This window comes from Grammomys surdaster, unplaced genomic scaffold (assembly GCF_004785775.1).
Source record: "Grammomys surdaster isolate TR1022 unplaced genomic scaffold, NIH_TR_1.0 62, whole genome shotgun sequence".
Lineage (NCBI taxonomy): Eukaryota > Metazoa > Chordata > Mammalia > Rodentia > Muridae > Grammomys > Grammomys surdaster.
This window is the reverse complement of record NW_021604564.1, coordinates 11,589,162-11,607,514: the sequence shown is the minus strand read 5'-3', so window position 1 is coordinate 11,607,514 and position 18,353 is coordinate 11,589,162. Positions and strand designations below refer to the sequence as shown.

The 18,353-nt window shown below is 41.7% G+C and overlaps 1 protein-coding gene across 1 annotated transcript in view; it reads right to left on the bottom strand.

Moving 5' to 3' along the window:
- The window catches only part of Spata16 (spermatogenesis associated 16), a 286,800-nt gene that overhangs the window by 76,123 nt on the left and 192,324 nt on the right, over positions 1-18,353 (bottom strand). Inside the window, exon 6 of the mRNA XM_028763601.1 lies at positions 12,631-12,778. Within this exon, the coding sequence (XP_028619434.1) occupies positions 12,631-12,778 (148 nt within the window). The remainder of the gene's footprint in view (positions 1-12,630; positions 12,779-18,353) is intronic.

Below are 18,353 nucleotides of genomic sequence, written 5' to 3'. Positions count from 1 at the left end.
TTAAGGGTTGGCATGGCCATTGCTTGGTTGAGGAGCTGGCATGTATTCCCTTCCTTCCTCTCTCCCTCCCTCCCCCCCCCCCTCCCCCCCCGCCCCCCCCCCCCCCCTCCCTCCTTTTTTTCTTTAAAAAAAAAAAAAACAAAACCTTTGAAAAACTTCCTCAATGACTCCCCTACTCTGAAAGTGAGCCCAGGCTGGATAGGTTCAGCAGTTAAGAGAACTTGCCTGTTTTGAAGAGGACCAGATCTTATTCTCAGCACACATATTAGCAAGCTCACAAACTGCTTTCCAGTTTCAAGGGATCTGAACTGTCTTCTGGGTAGCTGTAATTACACACTTGCATCATGTACACACACACACACACACACACACGCACAAGCACATGCATATGCATAAGTAAAAAGATTTTAAAAATGGTTTTTGAGGCATGGTCTCAGCATGTAGCCTTAGGTAGCCCGAAATTCAGAATGACCATATGCTTCTGCCTCCATAGTGCAGGGATTAAAGGCTTTTTAAAGAGTAGGACCCAGTGAACTTGAGTCAGTCAATGTGTTACATTGTGTTGACTACAGTTCTTTGTTCAGCTCTCTGCACATGCTGCAGTTTGTGAATGAGCTACTCATGTTCCTTTGGGTGGTGCAATTTCACACCATAAAACACACTTGAACACTGTGCTATTTCTGTCTAGGACTCAGTACTTGAGACAGGTTGCCTGGTAGAACACAAGGTACAGCTTCAGAATAAAGTTGACCATGGAAACAGAGCAGTAGAGATACAGAGCTGTTGGGTCAAGTTGTGTTTGATGCAGACATTTCAATGGTGTGAGTTCACCTCTTCTGCACCCCTGCTTGCCCTTTGAAAGCATCTATGTTGCAGTTAGGGCACTGATTTTTAGAATCTGAAAGGTTCCTTATACAGGATTCATCTAGAAGTTCAATCCATCTATAAGTAATTCAGAATCTTTAAAATACTAGAGGTGATATGTAAAATACATACAAATACATCAAGTTCAATATCTGGGGATATTTCCTTTATATGTTCCCCTCATAGGAGGAGCGAGGATCATTAACTCTTATATCAAGTACAGATAACAAGGTTCAGCACATCTTGATGGTGCCACTATTGATCCCAATAGTGATATAAAACTGGGTGTCTGTGATGAAAAGTGACAGTGACATGGTTGCTCCTTTAAGAGGAACCTGACACTCACGTTTACATATGTGCTCCAAATAATTGGAAGAAGATGCTTAAATAGACAGTTATAGCTTCATGCTCATCACAACATTATGCACAATAACCTAGAGGTGGGAAGAGTTCATGTTAAAGTGACAAGCGAACGGGCAAAGGAAATGCAGTATATACATATACATTACATATATATGTATATATACTACAGTGAAGTCTTATGCATAAAAGGAAAGTGACATCTGGTGTGTGACAACATGAATGAACCTTGGAGACATCATGTGAGGTCAAGTGATGTGAAATAAGACAGGTACAAATGGATAAAAGATCCCTTGATTCCACATAGTACCTTAGAGAAGTCACATTCACAGAGACAGAGGGGAAGGAGATGGCAGAAGGCAGGAGGAGCTGTTGCTTAATACATATAGAGTTTCAGTTGGAGAAGTTGAAAATTGCTGTAGATACCGTTCAACACACAACAACAGCAACAATAACTCACTGAATGTTTTTTTCTCAGGATTTTGAATGTTCTAAGCACAAAGAAATGTTAGCAGCTATGAACATACATGAGCATGCTCTGATAATTATACATAGTATATACATGCCACTCTCTGTTTCATAAATGTACAACTACTATGTGTTAGTGGAAAATAAAATAGGAATAAGCTGAAGTATTTGGAACAAATAAATGGAAGGAAAATCAAGATGTTTATTCAAATTGAAAGAAATTTATAAAGACTCATGTTTGTGAATTGCAAGATTAGAAATTATAAAGATACCAGTTTTTCTAAGTTGATATATAGGTTCCCAGTAGGTTTTTCTTGAAATGTGTATGACTTTATTTTATGTGTATCATATAAAATATGTATATCATTGCCTGGTCCCTATGGAGGCCAGAAGAGGGCACCAGATCCTCTGGAACTGGAGTGGCAGACAGTCATGATCTCCATCTGGGTGCTGGGAACAAAACCCAACTCTGCTGTGAAAGCCAGTGCTCTGAACTGCACAGCCACCTTTTCAGCCCCCAGTAGTTAAAAAAACAGCAACAACCAGAAGAGGTTATTGTTTGTATTTTATTTGGAAATAAATGTGAGGAGTCAAGGATGGTAATATGACAGCTTTGAAGATGAAAGCAAATAAGAGACCAGTGGTGGGTATCAAGTCATCACACACACACACATACACGCACACGCACGTGCATGCACACACATGTGCACACACACACACACACACACACACACACACAAACCAATAGCAATTAAGACAGTTTGGCCTTTGTAATAGGCAGATGAGAAGAAAAACAAGATGTACTATAGGTTCTGGACTCTGACCTCCTCCCCACCATCCCCACTTTCCTAAGGCAGGGGTGGCATATAGAAGAAGGGTGACAAACTAATAAGGTGCTGCCACTTTTGGAATACACAGCAGGAGACCCAAGCAGACTGCATGTCCAGGGCAAAGTCACACAAAGACAACATCAACCATGTGGTATGTGTAAGGCAAGCAAGCACTAAACTTAAAATTAGATGACTATGCCACTATGTTGATATCTATGATGAATATCTCACTATGTGAGATGCATGAAAACAACAACATCAATGCCTGATTGGGATAACTTCCCTTGGCTCTTCTCTTTGAAAATAAGTATGATGTCTAGCTCTTCTGCCACGTGGCTCTAAGGCACAGTCCTCTGGACAAGCACGATCATTGGTGTTACCAGAGTGTAATTGGTAGCATCCAGAAGCTGCAGGCCACTTATGCCTATTACTTGTAGAAGATGCATTTCAATCCTGAGCTTTACACATGACATTGGAGATTGCTGAAAAGAAGCCAACCAGTGCTTTTGGCATGAATGGATGGATTTCATGAAAATGTTGTTGCACAAAGGAAGCCAGATAGAGTATTCCTTCTGTGATTTCGGATGTATCATGTTCCACAGTCAGAGTTTAGGAATGAGTATGTATATGATGACACTGTAGAGGGAAGTAAGGGAGTATTTCAATCCATTCTTGTGTTATAGCACAACACCTGAAGCTGGGACTTTATAAGGAAACAAGAGTTACATTGTCTCACAGTTCTGAGGTGGAAAAATTCCAGCTTGGGCATGTGTGTCTGAAGCATGTCTCCTCCCATGCCCTGGAATGGTGTGAGGGATCTTAACTGGTAGTGTGGGGAGCAAGGAGAATGTCATGTGGTTTGGGGCTCTGGGGAAGTGCTGGACTTGGCTTCAGCAACCTTGTTTCTGGTGCCCTGTGGGATCTAACCACTCCAGAGACATGAGCCTAATCCTCTCTAATGGTGCCTCATGACTTAAGCATCTTCTTTCAAGACCCACCTCTCAAATGTTCCACCATCTTCCCAGTCCCACACTGGGGACCACGCTTCTAGCTCATGTATTTAAGAGTATAGCTCATACTCAAACCAAAGCAGGAGGACAGGATTCTAAAAGTTAGGGCAGTAAGTCTCTTGGCCATGGACAGGAAGGATGTGGTTTGGAACTCGGAAAGGAGCAGCAGCAGAGGGGGAGGGTCTGTGGAGATGGAAACATTTTTTTTCTTGATGTTTACTGCATAATAACTAAGTTGAGGGGATTTTGCTGCTGCTGCTGCTGTTGTTGTTGTCTGTTGGCATGTCTTTTTTGAGACAGGGCATCTCTATGTAGTCCTGGCTGTCCAGGTATGCACTATGTGGATCAAGCTGGTGTTAAACCCAGAGGTCTGCCTGCCTCCAGTGATGGGATTACAGGCATGTGCCACCACATTCACCTTTTATTTTCATTTTCACAAATGTTTTGTTTATTCTTCATGAGTTTTACATCACGCACCCCCATTCTGCTCATCTGCCTGTCCCCTCATATCTGCCCTTTGCTCTTGCAACCTCCCACACAAAATCACACACAAAATCACACACAAAATCACACACACACACACACACACACACACACACACAGAGCATAGAAAAACATCTCGTTGTGGAAGCTGTAGTATATCACAGTATATCCCTCTGTCCACACATCTTCAATTGCAATGAGTCATTGGTCTGGTTTGAGGTCTCTGGCTTCTGTCACACCATCAATATTGGATCCTCACTGGGACTCCTCCTGGTTATCCTGCTGTTGCCCATGTCAAATGGAAATCCCACAGCTTTGGATCAGCAAGACTGGCCCTTTCACGAATCTCAATCATTCACAGATGAAGTAGAGTTTAGAGGTGGGCCAACTTAGAGACCTGGATTTGGGCATGGATGGTAGCTGAGTTGGTCAACATGCTAGCTTTCCCTTATGAGCACCACTAGGGTGAGCTTTCCAGCATTTCTTTGGCTAGGCCAACCAATTCTGCCATTGGTAGGTGGCAGGATCTCAACTGTGTTGCCCAGGCGAAATGCAGAGCCCTCTCTCCCAAGTGCTCTCCTACACTCACAGAGTGGGGGCTGGCTCTCCCACACCCATGCTACCAGGGCCAGCTCCACTGTGCTGCCTGGGCAATGCTTAGGACCTGCTCTACTGAGTGCTGTTGCTGGTGAGAGATGGGGCCAGCTCTCCAAAGTACCTCAGCCAGTGAGGGACGGGGCCAGTTCTGTACAGACCCTGGACATCACATGATTTCTAGTAGTTGACTTGACCAGGGATGTCTCCATGTTCTCAAGTGGTAATTTGAGTCTTAGACATTGACACTGACCCCTGTCACTGTGTACCTAAGGACCCAGACCTGACTCTCAGTGGCAGCTCAGGCTGGGATCCCACTATGACCCCAAGGTGTCGGGTCCACTTACAACAGGCTGTTCTTCACCCTGGAGTCTGCAGCTCCGTTTCTTTTCATAATGCACAAGCTGCTACACTTATTTTTTTTTTGAAAGACACATTCTTAAAAAAAAAAATCAAAAACATTTTTCCTTTTCTTTTTGATTGTAGCCCAAGGTAGTCTGCAACTCACTATATGGTAAGGGCTAAGGGTACCAGAATTACAGTTGTGAGTTGCCACACCCAGCAGAGACATACATTTTAAAATGCATGTCTGTCTATCTGTCTGTCTGTCTGTCTGTCTGTCTGTCAAGTTAACTGTGAGCTAAGTAGTTAAGGAGAAATACACAGAACTTGTATGCTGAATATGCAAATCTAGAAAATGAGCTTACAAAAGGACTTCTCCAACATGAAAACTTCATTTCTGTGCAAGATTGACTTCCAAACAAAAGTCTTCAAGTTAAGTGTGAAGAAGCAGAACTATTGTTTATAGTGACTAGGAGTTCAGTCTTTCTGGGTAGGATGACAATTTCCTCTGGGATGAGTACCTTCCATCTTGCAGGGAAGCTTCTAAAGATAGTGTGTAGGAAGGAAGTAGATAACTCTAAATGGCTTCAGGAAGTTCCTGAAACTGAACAGATTCACTGGATCCCTGTCTTCCCAACTGTGTATAGACTGTAAGGACTATTGAGAGTCATTCTCAGACAATTTAAACTGCTTCAAAGAAACAGACCAGTAGAATTGACTGAAAGAAAGAACAAACAAGCCACGTGTAAAGGGCACTCTCTAACCACCTACTGAGCTGCCTGCAGGCTGCACAGTCCCCCCTAGGTTTTTAGCTGCCATGAGCTGATACCTGTCCTGGGCTGGGCTTTGGTGATACAGCTGTCTTAGTCATTTTTATTCCTTTAAGTAGTCCCTTCCCATATCCATGGAAGTAGCCCAAATAAAAGCCATCTGTTCACCAAGCTGGGCTTTGGTGGTATCCTTTGGTCTGTTACCAATTCTGTATATGCTGACTAGACAGCCATGCGTTCTCCCTAGAGACAGTGTCAGACAATGGATTGGATATAAAGTGGCTGGGTTAGTCAGAGGAAACAAGTACATGTGTTTACCACACTGCTTCCATGCCAGCTAACATGGTTCTACATGTCTAGAAATGGTCACTGGGCTCTGCTGTATAGACTACAGAGTTCTGGCACCTGAGAAACAGATACAGCACCAGGTCTGACACTGGCAAGGAACTGACTCATCTGCACATTTGAGGGGTGTGTCTAGAGATCTTAGAGTGGGGAGCAGTCCTTGATGGTCTCTGCTTTTTCCATGGTGCTGCTGAGCACTATGGGAACAGCACCTGTGACGTACATTGGCTCTATGTACACAGCTTATTCTGCTGGGCCGCCCTGCTCCACTCCACCTCTTGTTCTTGAGAGACTACTGCAAATGTTTTGATTACTTTGACTTATTTTCAGACCATTGGATGACAATTCAACCTTTGCTCAGAGATCATGAGGAGATGAATTAGGTAAGCAGTAAGTCTAGGTGAGGCTCGAGTAAGGTACAGAAGAGACATAGAAACAAACCATGCTGGGTCACTGCTGCTTCAGGGGACATATGAGCCATGGCTGTGAAGCACTTCCCTTACTGCAGTGCCCCGACACTACTTCACACCAGGAAGAGGGACACTGTATCAACAGTACAGACTTCCTGCCCATTTATGATGTGTGTCTTTGTCAGTTGATTTATCCCTATGGCCACACACTTGCCTATAACCCTTTTTTTTTAAACAGTTTTGGGGTGGGACTTTTTATTTAATTCTGTAACTTTTCCCATTTTTGAGAGCTAGTTACAAAGAGGAAGACATTTTGATCTGGAAAACTCTTGATCATGATAATATTATATGATTTATGAAAGGAATAAAAAAATGAGGAATTTTGACTTTATGTTTTAGAGAAAATAGGAATATATTATCCTTCCTGGTAAATGATGGTTGTGCAAAAGCAAACATAAATTCCAGTGAGGAGCAATTTTTAAAGGTCTATTAAAAAACAATATATTATTCCCCCAAACATACATATTTGCTCCTGGGAGTTATGGAGCACAAGAAAGACAAAATATGACTCTATCCACTTAAATGTTAAAGTAATTGATATCTGATCCAGAAAACTTTTCTATTAAACATGGCTAAGCACAGATCCATTACTGAATATTTATTTATTTAGCAAATAAATCTTGATATTTTCATCAAAAGGAGACAGGGTATGCTTATTGTATTACTTTATTATTATTAAAATACAGCCATGGAAGAATAAGAACTGCATGGAATTGTATTATTTTATTGGAATATATGAATAAAAATCACAAGCAAAATCTTTATAAATGAAAGCATAATAATTCCAGGGCTGGTGAATTATTATTTGTTTTATATACTCCGACTACACTGCATGAATCAAACTGGATGTTTCTTTAAATAAGAAAAATGGATAGCTATGCTATAAAAAAAATCAGTAATTTTTCCTCCATGAAACATAATACAATGAGTCTCTATTATAATATGGCTTGAAGATTTTGGTGGGTCAAAACTGTAAAAGGAGGCACCCTGAATTCTGATACATGCTGGATCCTGAACATCCTGCAAAGCTAACTCTCCCCTCATCAGTCTGATAGAAATGATCAGCGGAAGCCAGGCGTGGTGGTCCACACCTTTAATCCTAGCACTCCAGGGAGGCAATGGATCTCTGTGAGTTCAAGGCTAACCTGGCCTACAGAGTGAGTTCCAGGGCACCCAGGGCTGTTACACAAAGAAACCCAATCTTGAAAAAAATAAAACAATAACAAACAACTCCCCCCCCAAACAACAACAATAGCAAAAGAAATGACCAGAGAAATATTAACATCTTCCACAAAAGGTGAGTGAGTTTTCTTATGAACTTAATTTGTTCATTTAGGAAAAATTAAAACCTAGACTAAATTTCAAAATTATTTCAGATTGAATTGCTTTTATACCTTCATCCTGTGCCTCTAATTTTAACAGAGAAATATCTTACAAAGAAGACTGGTTGGAGAAAGCATGCTGGTGGTTGGGGACCGACCTTCCTACTTATGGTCACCTCTGCCAACTGCAGCTGGGCTTGCTGTGCTGCCGTGACCAGGGAGGGATAGGCTGTCCCAGATAGGCTCCATGAAGGTGACCCAGAGCTGGGCAGAGTTTCTGAGGTGGAGATCTGTCTGCCAGCCTCCATGGGCTGAGTGCAGCATGCTAGTCTCCAAGTTTTAATGATAACAACTGCTTCTGTAGGCACACTTTGTTAGATACCCACTTCTGAGACTCTCAAGGTCCTGCCACATTGTAGCTCCACAGGCCATTTTTCTAATTTAGAAAACCTCAGATTTCATTTCATTTCTCTTGCTGTGGTAAAACCTTCATACCTATAAGGGAGAGATGGGGACAGCTCTCTCTCTCTCCTGAAACTTGGTCTTTGGGTGGGTGGTGGCAAATGTGTTTCTTAGCTGTTTGCGGAGAATGAATGTGGAGTGAAAGGGCTTGGGTAAAGCCTGGTACATAGGAAACCTATATTAAAAGAGAGGTAACAGGTAAGGTGCATGCTGAGCATGCCTGAGGTCTAGAGCTCTATCCCATGTAAAATGCCATGCAAGGTGATTGTCACTTGTAATCTCAGCTTTGGGGAGGAAGTGACAGGAGGATCAGTGGACACAGTGACCATCCACCTTTGTCTGTTTGATGAGACTCTCAAAACAAGGGGACTCCTGAGGAACAACTCCTGAGGTTGACTTCTGTTCTACACCCCTCTTCTGAAATGTACACACACTTGCTCACATATCTATACAAGCAAATGCTCTAATACATATACTTTCACATATACACACACTGTATACACACACATACATACACACACACACACACACACACACACACACACACACACAAATAGGTGGCAAATGAAGAGAAAACACATGAACATGTTGAATGTTTCTGAAGAAAGCACTGGCTGCACCTGGAAGAAGGGTTTTCTGGCATCAGAACTGGGAGAGAGAGGGCCCGAGTACAGCTCTCCAGCCCATAGATCTAGTGTTTGGTGTCATTTATCTGCATGTGACTGTGCAGTCATAGCCTGTTGGGAGTTTGTCTGGTGCTCAATTCTGTATCCCAAGATCTGGCTGCCCCAAGATGAACAAATTCCTGTACAGCAGCTTTTGTTGGGCAAACCTTACTCCCCAGTTTAAAATCACTGGTTAAATGAAAATGGCTGCTACCAATTACTTGGAGAAAAAAGAGGCAGTGTTTGAGTTACTGGGCTGGGAGGGGGGGTCACAGGTAGGGACAACGAGGGAGAAGGAAAAAGCAGATAGATGATAGATAGGTGATAGGTAGATACATACATAGTTAGACAGACAGACAGACAGATAAATAGAAGCCTTGAGCAAGAGAAGATGGAGAGAGCAGAAGGTCTTCATTAGCCATGATGGACCAGCAGCACATGCCAGAGTGAAGTGTCTACTCAGGACTCCAGAGTGCTGGAGCAGAAGTGTCCCAGGAAGACTCAAACAACAAGTATTTGAGGAAAACAGTTGGGGAAGTAGCATTCTAGCATTAGAGAATTAGATTAGGGGTCATCCCCAGTAATTGAGCAGAGCCTAAAAAATAAATCGTAGTTTGTGTCTCATTCATTTGCAGCTAGACAAGAATAAGCATAATTCATATTATTTCACAATAGCTGGCGCACAAATGTCTGTTGAAATAAGCAAGCAAACCAATGCCCAATAAGGGAGTGACTTCTTCTGTTCTAGCTATAGCTGGTCACAGTGGCATGCCCATCACCTCAGCACTTGGGAAACAAAGGCAGGACGATTGTTGCAAGTGTGAGGCCAGCTACAGGACAGTCAGAGCTAGACAGTGAGAGCCTGTCTTAGGTGCTTGTCTGGGGGACATGCCAAGAAAATGGTGACTTCTTGCTTGGCTACATGTGTTCCTGATGCTTATTCTATCGATCGTTCTGAACCTCCTGGGAGGGGTGTCTCGGTGTCAAAGGACGTTTCCTCTTCCATGCCCTGTACCCACACTCACCTCCAAGGTCTGGGATCAAAGAAGCCACACCTCACAACTGTATTACTGCTAGTATTAGGTTACTAATAATTATCCCACCTTCATCACATCTAATGGGAAAAATCCTTGTTTTGTTTTCGCCCCAGAGGCAAATGACCGAACAGCCATCTCATTTGTTCAAAGCATAGCTTCCAGAGTCAAAGAGCTTTAATAGCCTCAAAGAAATTCAAATTCTACACTGCCTCCCCTACCACATACCTCTACATGCTTTATCTACCCACCCTGGATTCTCAGAACACACTGTCTGTCATATGCTAGCAATTAGTAATTCTTAAGTAATAGAAACAATCATTAGTGACGTGTAATTATCTTCTCTTGGAAAGTGTAGGATCCTTCAGCATGAATTGTCTTGCCGAGAGATCATAATTCATCTCGATAACAGGTTTGATGGAGTTACAGGAGACGTGAGTCTGGCTCATTAATGTTATTATTGTTTTCAGACCCTTGGTGGCAATGATGCCTCCTAAGTATTAATTAATCGTGGTGACTTCTCTGGGAAGTCTGTTAAATATATGGAAACTAATTCTACCAGAAGGGAAATTGCCAAGTTGGCGATCCCAATGAGTCTCTCACTGTTTTCAAGATAACGGAATGAAAGTAGCCAACTGGACTCAGTTTCCATGGTCATAAGTCGGCATGACTTTTGTGTGCTGTCACTGACTCCATCCGTAAAAAAGAAATTCCTTGAAATATAATGAAATAATGAAAACTAATGAGAGTGAGCAGCCAGGTCTAAGTTCTGAGAAATGTTAACTGTGTTGTAGACTATGCTTTTCCTTTGTGTCTTACTCTCTTTAAAGGTTTACTTTGAGTGTGTGTGTGTGTGTGTGCGTGTGTCACCCATGTGTCACAGCACACGTGTGAATACCGGAGGGCAATCATGGGGGTCAGTCTTAAGTATCATACCACCTTGTTTGAGGCAGAGTCCCTCCTGTGGGATGCTGTGCTCACCTCTCCAGGCTAGCTGGCTTAGAAGCTCACATCACATCACAGGCATGCTGAGATGTTAGACATCTTCCGTGTGTCTAGCTTTTCTGTGGTATCTGGGGACTTTGGAGTCAGGTTGTCAGGCTCCTATGGTGACTACTTTTTCCTGCAAAGCCATTTTCTCTGGCCCTTTGTTGAATGCTTAAGAGAGTGCTCAGACTCCCTAAACCAGGATCAACCCTCATCTTAGCCTGAGTTCTGCATCTAGTTGCTCTCTTTTCTTCTCAAATGCCCCTGGTCTTTAGGGATTTATGATTCAGCTGTCAATAGTTGGAGTTATTATCTTTCCTCTGAAGTACCAGAGGCCTATGGATAAAAACCTGGAATTTGGAGAAGCACGCGGCTCAAGGGTCAGGACGGGTTCACATCTGAGGCCTGCTGTTAGCAGTCTGGCCTGGCACCTTCAGAGGGCTATTTGTCTTTTCTTGTTACTGTTTCGTTTTCTAATGTAGATCACCGTTGCTCATAAATTGTGGGAACAACAAGAGAACAAATGTAGAGTGCCGATTCTTGAGAAGTGATCAATAATAGACTTGTTATTAATCTCATAAATCAACGGCTCAGCCCCAGGGATAGGAAAGAGCAAAAAGACTCTTAAACTGAGCCTGGGACAGCAGATGTGCGCCTTTGGAGATCTCGCCTCACCTCAGAGTCCTTGTTCAGCACCGTTTTGTCTAGCGTGTGCATGCAAAACTCCTTTCAAAACAACACTTGGTACATAGTGAATAGGGGAAATATTTTGGAACGAGTGTACGAAAACAGGAGACCTTTACAGAGAAGAAGAGAGAAGGGGGCTCTGCCCAGCGCTGTGTCCTCTGGCGTGCTGCTGGGGTTGCGATGGGAGACATGTTCCACAGGAGCAAGTGTTTGAATACTCCTGTGGTCTCCATCTGGTGATGCTGTTTTGGGGAGGCTTTGAAACTTTTAGAAGGTGGAGTCTAGTTGGAGAAATAAGAACCTGGGAGGAAAGAAGGGTCTTAAGGTTTATAGCCCATTCCGCATCTGGCTTACTCACATGTCCATTTGTGAAAAAGAAACCGCACTGCATGCTGCTGCTGCAAAGGCTCCTCCCACAGCTCATTCCCTGTCCCGCTGGACTTCATCTGTTAAACTATGAGCCAAAATAAGCCTCTTCTTCCCTTAAGAAAAGTGACTCAAGCAGGTGCCCTCTGTTAACTGGGGGTGAGGGGAGGGGTGAGGGGATGGTGGACAGGAAATATAAGCAAAGCAGCAGGCACTGAGAGCGGGATGCGGAGAAATCCATCTTCAGGAAAACACTAACGTCTGGGAGTACAGAGGGGCACCGGAGGTGGGGAGTTAGCTTAGCTTTTCATCACAGGCTTTTACTATTTTTTCCTCTTAAAACCTTAAGAGTTTTCTAGATTTATTCCTTAAAAAGCCTAAAATTGTGAGCACACAAGGCATATTGTGTTGAAATGAAAGCTAGCTCTACTTAAAGTCTTAAAAATAAGTTCACATTTGAACTCTTTAGATTAAAGCTTACACCTGTAAGCACAACCAGCAAACCATGAAGCACACTACATTGGTCGCCATGGCACCGGAACATCAGCAGCCTGGGTGAGGATGAACTTACCTGTGTAGATACACTCCACGTAGGCAGGGTGAGTTTTCATGAACACCTCTTTTACCTTTTCTATTTTATCAGCCCTTATTTTTGTTGCAAAGGGTGTGTACATAACTGAGAAAGCTTCTGCTCTGGTGATGGCTTCTTCAATCATGGCCTGTGAAGAAGCAAACGACCCACTTAGCAGCAGTAATAGCATAATACTTTTTGAGAACGTAAAAAATATAATTACTTTTATGGATGATTAAAAAATCTATATACTGTACAGCAAAGATAACATATTTTGGTCTTAAATATTCATTAGAACACAATTTAATTAGTTTTGAAAATACTATTTCATGTTAAGAAATCCAATTAACTGAAGAAAGTTTGTAAATAACCACCTGTACCCCAAGCCTGTCTTAAGATAAAAATAAAAATTCTGTTCTTCAAGGTTTCATTTTCTCTTTATTTAGAAAGCCAAATTCTTGGGTACGACATTATAACCAATCTACTGATGAACAGATATTGGTGATCAGTTTATGCAAAAATATTTTTAAAATATATCAAAACACGTGTACTGAATTATCTATATAAGAATCATGGCACATGGGGCACACGGTTTTCTTCTCTCTCTTCCGGGAAAGCATTCAGTAATAAGAACCTCTCTCCACTTTCCCAGCAAAGTATTCTTACCTCTGGATCTAGGTGACATGAGATAAATTCAGCTGTGCAAGATGTTTCTTTAAATTTCATTTGCTCACATACAGTTCATGCTAGGGCCTTGCCCCCCCTCCCCCTGAGCTTCCTGTTTTAAATAGGCCACATCTATACCTGTATCAAGTTTTAAAAGGAGCCATTTCAAATTTTAAAGGCTGTCTGTTCTTTTTCTACAACTTTTCCTTCTGAAGGAGTCTTGAAGATCGTACAAAAAGTATGTCTGTAGCTACCCCATTTTTCTGAAAATAGCACAAAAGCACATTGTATTAAATGTCCATATATAAGAATACATAAGAATAAGAAGTTCCTCTGACACATAAGGTGTATCTACAACCAATAAGAAAACCAACAGATTGGAACTGTGCAACAGAGGAGGAGAACCCAACAAACAAATTATATTTTGTTGGTTATATACATTATCAACATGGTGTTTTAGAAACATTAATAAAGTAAAGAGCAAGAAACTGACTTTTCCACGTTGCAGGATTGCACAGGCCATCTTCATACAAGTGTGTGCTACACTGTGACTATTCCCCCATCTTCATACAACTGTGTGCTACACTGTGACTATTCCCCCAGAGGCCCTACCTTTGCACTGGCTCAGGAATCTCCTTGTTCTCTAGAGACACTTGCTTCTTTTTCAGATCATTAGAAAGACACATGGTTTTATGTATCTTGACATCTAGGACTCACAAACAAGAGCAAATGGAATGCTTGTCTTTCTTTCCTTCTTCCTTCCTTCCTTTCTTTCTTCCTTCCTTTCTTTCTTCCTTCATTCCTTTTTCTTTTTTAAATTTAATTTTTTTTTTTTTTTGGTTTTTCGAGACAGGGTTTCTCTGTATAGCCCTGGCTGTCCTGGAACTCACTCTGTAGACCAGGCTGGCCTCGAACTCAGAAATCCGCCTGCCTCTGCCTCCCAAGTGCTGGGATTAAAGGCGTGCGCCACCACCGCCCGGCTTAATTTTATTTTTGAGATTATAATACAATTTATTTTTTATTAGATATTTTATTTATTCACAATACAGATATCCCCTTTCTCCATTTTCCCTCCCTAGAACCCCCTATCCCATCCCCCTCCTCCTTTATGCTTTTATACCATTTTAATTACATGCATGTATTAAGGTCAGTTCTAGGTTGAGGGTCTAATAATAAAATAGATGCAAATAGTCAAGGAACAAGCAAGACAATAAACATAAATAGTCAAAGAAAAAGCAAGGCAATAAACCCAATTATGTGAACACTCCTGTGATAACTGTTTCTAAAGGCTTATCAGGATGACCAAAGTATCTAAGCCTACTTTCCTGTCCTAGCACAAGGTCATTTTCATGTCTGAAGCCTACTTCCTTGTTCTAGCCTAAGATTTAGATTCCTACCTGAAATTACTTCTTTCTTCTAGCCTAATCTATTCCTGCCTGAAGCCTACTGCCTTGTCCTTGGCCAATATCATATTCCTGCGAAGCAGCCCATTTCCTTGTCCTTGGCTCATATCAGATTCTTGCCAAGCAGCTCCAAAGGCTCTCCGCCTCTCCCTCTTTTTTATTTTATTAACAAGACTGAGTCTGTCTTAGGTCTTTCTGACAAGAATGCCATCCTTACTGGTCATAGAATATACATTATCTAAAGCAATTATGTCTTAGGTTGGTAAGGCTCTATGCAGAATCTTACCCGTCCTTGGCTTGCTGGCCTGTTAATTTAATAACTCTGTCTGGGGATCCATTTTCAGGTTCAGATGCTTCTGAGGCCAACTCACCTCAATACGATTATCTCCAGTCATAGCCATTTTCCTGCAAAATCTATTATGCAAATACAGTACTTTCTAAAAATCCATTCCTTTCTTGTTGGGCAAAGCTTGGTCTTAGTATGAATATTGGTGCTCCAAACATTGATATGCAACTGTCTCTGTGACATGCTGTCGTGGAGACTCTTGGGTAAATACTGGGGAGTGGTTTACCTGGGTCATATGGCAGTTCTATTTTTCCTTTCTTTTTTCTTTTTCTTTTCTTTTCTTTTTTTTGAATATCCTCCATACTGATTCCCATAGTATCTTGACAATTTTAGATTCCCCCAGCAGTGCACAAGGCTTCCCCCTTATCCAAATTCTTGCTAACATTTGTCGTTATTTCTTTTCTTGATGGCCACGGTTCTGTCTTGGATGAGACGGAAATGTAGATTTATCTGATAGCTAGTGAAGTTCAATACATTTTTATGTTTAGTTGGCTGTGTGTATTTCATCTTTGGAAAATTATCTCTTCATTTCACTGGCCTGTTTTTGGTTGGGCTGTTTAATTTCTTGCTATGTAGCTTGAGTTCTTTGTATATGTTAAATAATAGTCTTGTCAGCTATATAGGGCATGAGGATTTTCTACCATTCTGTAGCCTGTCTTGTCTCTTCATTTGCTTGTTTCAGGATGTGCTGAGAAGCTTTTAAATATCATGAAGTCCACTTGTCCATTGTTGGTATTGCTGAGTGACTGGAGTCCTATTCAGGAAGTGTGTGTGCATGCTAATACCTTAAACTCTTTCCTCTAATTTTCCATCTTACATTAAGGTCTTTGGTCTGTTTGGCATTGTTTTTGATACAGGATTAGAGAGAAGGATCTAGCTTTATTTTTCTGCAGTTTCCCCAGAACTATTTGCTAAAAAAAGCTGCCTTTTGTTAATATATGTTTTGACATCCTTGTAGAACAGTCAGGTAGTTGTAACTACTGACATTATTTCTGAGCCTCTATCCTACTCTATACTGGTCATTTTTATACCAACACTATGGTGTTCTTATGGCTGTGGTTCTATAGAATAACTTGAAGTCAGGTTATGCTCCTCCTTTTGGTCAGGATAGCTTTGAATATTTGGGGTCTTTCATGCTTCCATTTGAAGTTTAAGATTGCTTGTTTCTGTTCCTGTTAAAGATAGTATTGCAATATTAACTTTTCTAACCTATGAGCTTCTATTATGTTGACTTTAAGTTAAATACCCTAGTTGAACTTTGTCATTGCTTGTTCATTCCTCAGTGATGTCACATGGCCTCTATGATCATCTATGTGTCCACAAAAAAAAGAACCATGCTTCTTATGATTCAGAATGTTCTCTTGCCTCTTAGATTGTTCATAACATTGCTTTTCCATATTCAGGGTGTTTAAGGGGGTTGGAGAATAGATGTTACTCAGATGGATTTATCCTTGACTGTGGGTGTGTGGTAGGAGCTGTGACCTGGGCCAACTTTGGAGGGGTAATCAGAGCAACACAGGCAGTAAGTCAGGAACTCAGAGATAGAGATGAGTAAAGGCTTTTGGTCTTCCTTCAGTGTTGTGCTCCTACATGCTGATGGCTGGAACCAGCCCTAGGAGGGCTGTTGTAGCCTCAGTGGGTGTGAAGTCACATGCAGATGTATGTGGAATAATGTAGGGTGGAAGGATGCTGCAGATTCAGGCTTAAGGTCAGAACTTGGCTTTGTTTATTTAATCTGTTGGTTCGTGATTAATCAGCTAGGGCTACCACAAGAGAGGTCCACAGGACAACTGACTGAAGCAGTAGAAGTTCATATTCTTCTAGCTTTGGAGCCCAAAGACTGAAGACTGAAGTGTCAGCAGGATTAGATTCTTCTGAGGCTTCTCTGATTCTCTTGGAGATGGCAGTTTCCTCCTGTCTTCTTTCTTCTATTCTCCATGTCTCTGTGTCTGACTCTTTGTCTCTATGACTCTGTGTCTCTTTGTTTCTGTCTCTGTCTCTCAGTCTCTTTGGTATTGGTGATTGAGTCTAGTGCCTTCTCAATGAGAAGCATGTGCCTGACCCATTTGTTACTTTCCCAGCTACATTTTATGTGTCTTAATTTCCTCTTTATGACTACATACCCACCAGAGAACTCATTTTAACCCAGCTCTCCTTTCAAAGAGTTCATCTTCAAATTAGACTTATTCTGGGACACTGGGCATTAGCGCTTTACTTGAATATATTCGACAGGAAGGCAAATGCCAGTCTATCTGTTTCTAACAGCTAAAAGACTTTTCCATTGGCCTTTCTGAATATCTTGGAAATGGGTATTTTGTCTTAAATTCTGGATGAAAAAAAGTTAGTGAAGGTATTTAACCTTCCACCTTGCTTCTAGAAAGGTATTAACAAGTTCACAGTCAGGACAGAATGGGAGAAAACACTCTCCACCCTGTTTCTTTTCTAACTGCTGGCAGTCTAAGTGACTGCTGGCAGTGTAGCTTGGCAAAGCCACCTAACAGCAGGGATGGTAAGGCAAATGCCCAAGAACTTGCACTAGCTTTTCTGCAAGTGGCAGAAGTGTGGTTTTCATGTGGCAGCTTGATCTACTCATTGGCAGATCTATGCCCTTGGCTTACTGCTTCAGGCCTTGCAGTCAGGCCTCTCTGTGGCTCTCACTGACAAAGGTGTGTATTGCAGGTGAGTAGACTTCTTCCCATTGGGAACTAACACATGTGATTCTTTTGTCTCCTTCTCTCCATCCTGGAGATTCCTAAGGGAGTGGCTGAGTGAGCAGACTGCCTACACAACTCATGAATAAGAAGTGAATTTTCCAGCTGGGCAGGGTAGCACATATTTGTTATCTCATCACTTAGGAGGTAGAGACAGGAGGGTCAGAAGTTCAAGGGCAGCCTTGGCTACATGAAAGGAATCTTTTCTCACAACAAAACAAATGAAAGAAACAAAGATTCCCAAGAGGATGTTTGATTGAAGAACATTTTTATAACCTTAAGGACAAATGATTCTTATTATAGAGTAGGTATGAGATTATGGGTTGCCCTTGCATTGGATCCTGAAATATCCTCTCAATGCTTTTTACTAGAACTAATATTCTTTTGGACTTTGAACCTGTCTCATATTGCTCTGGTAAAGGAATGCAGCAATATTTCATATACTACTCAGTGTAATTACATTATTGGGTAACCAGTTAATGGAACAACCTTGAAAAAAATTCAGCCTACATGCTTTATTAAAAATAAAATTTTATTTTCTGGTACCACAGAGGCTAGACTTCGGGAACTGTGTCCGAAACCTGTGTCCCAAATGTG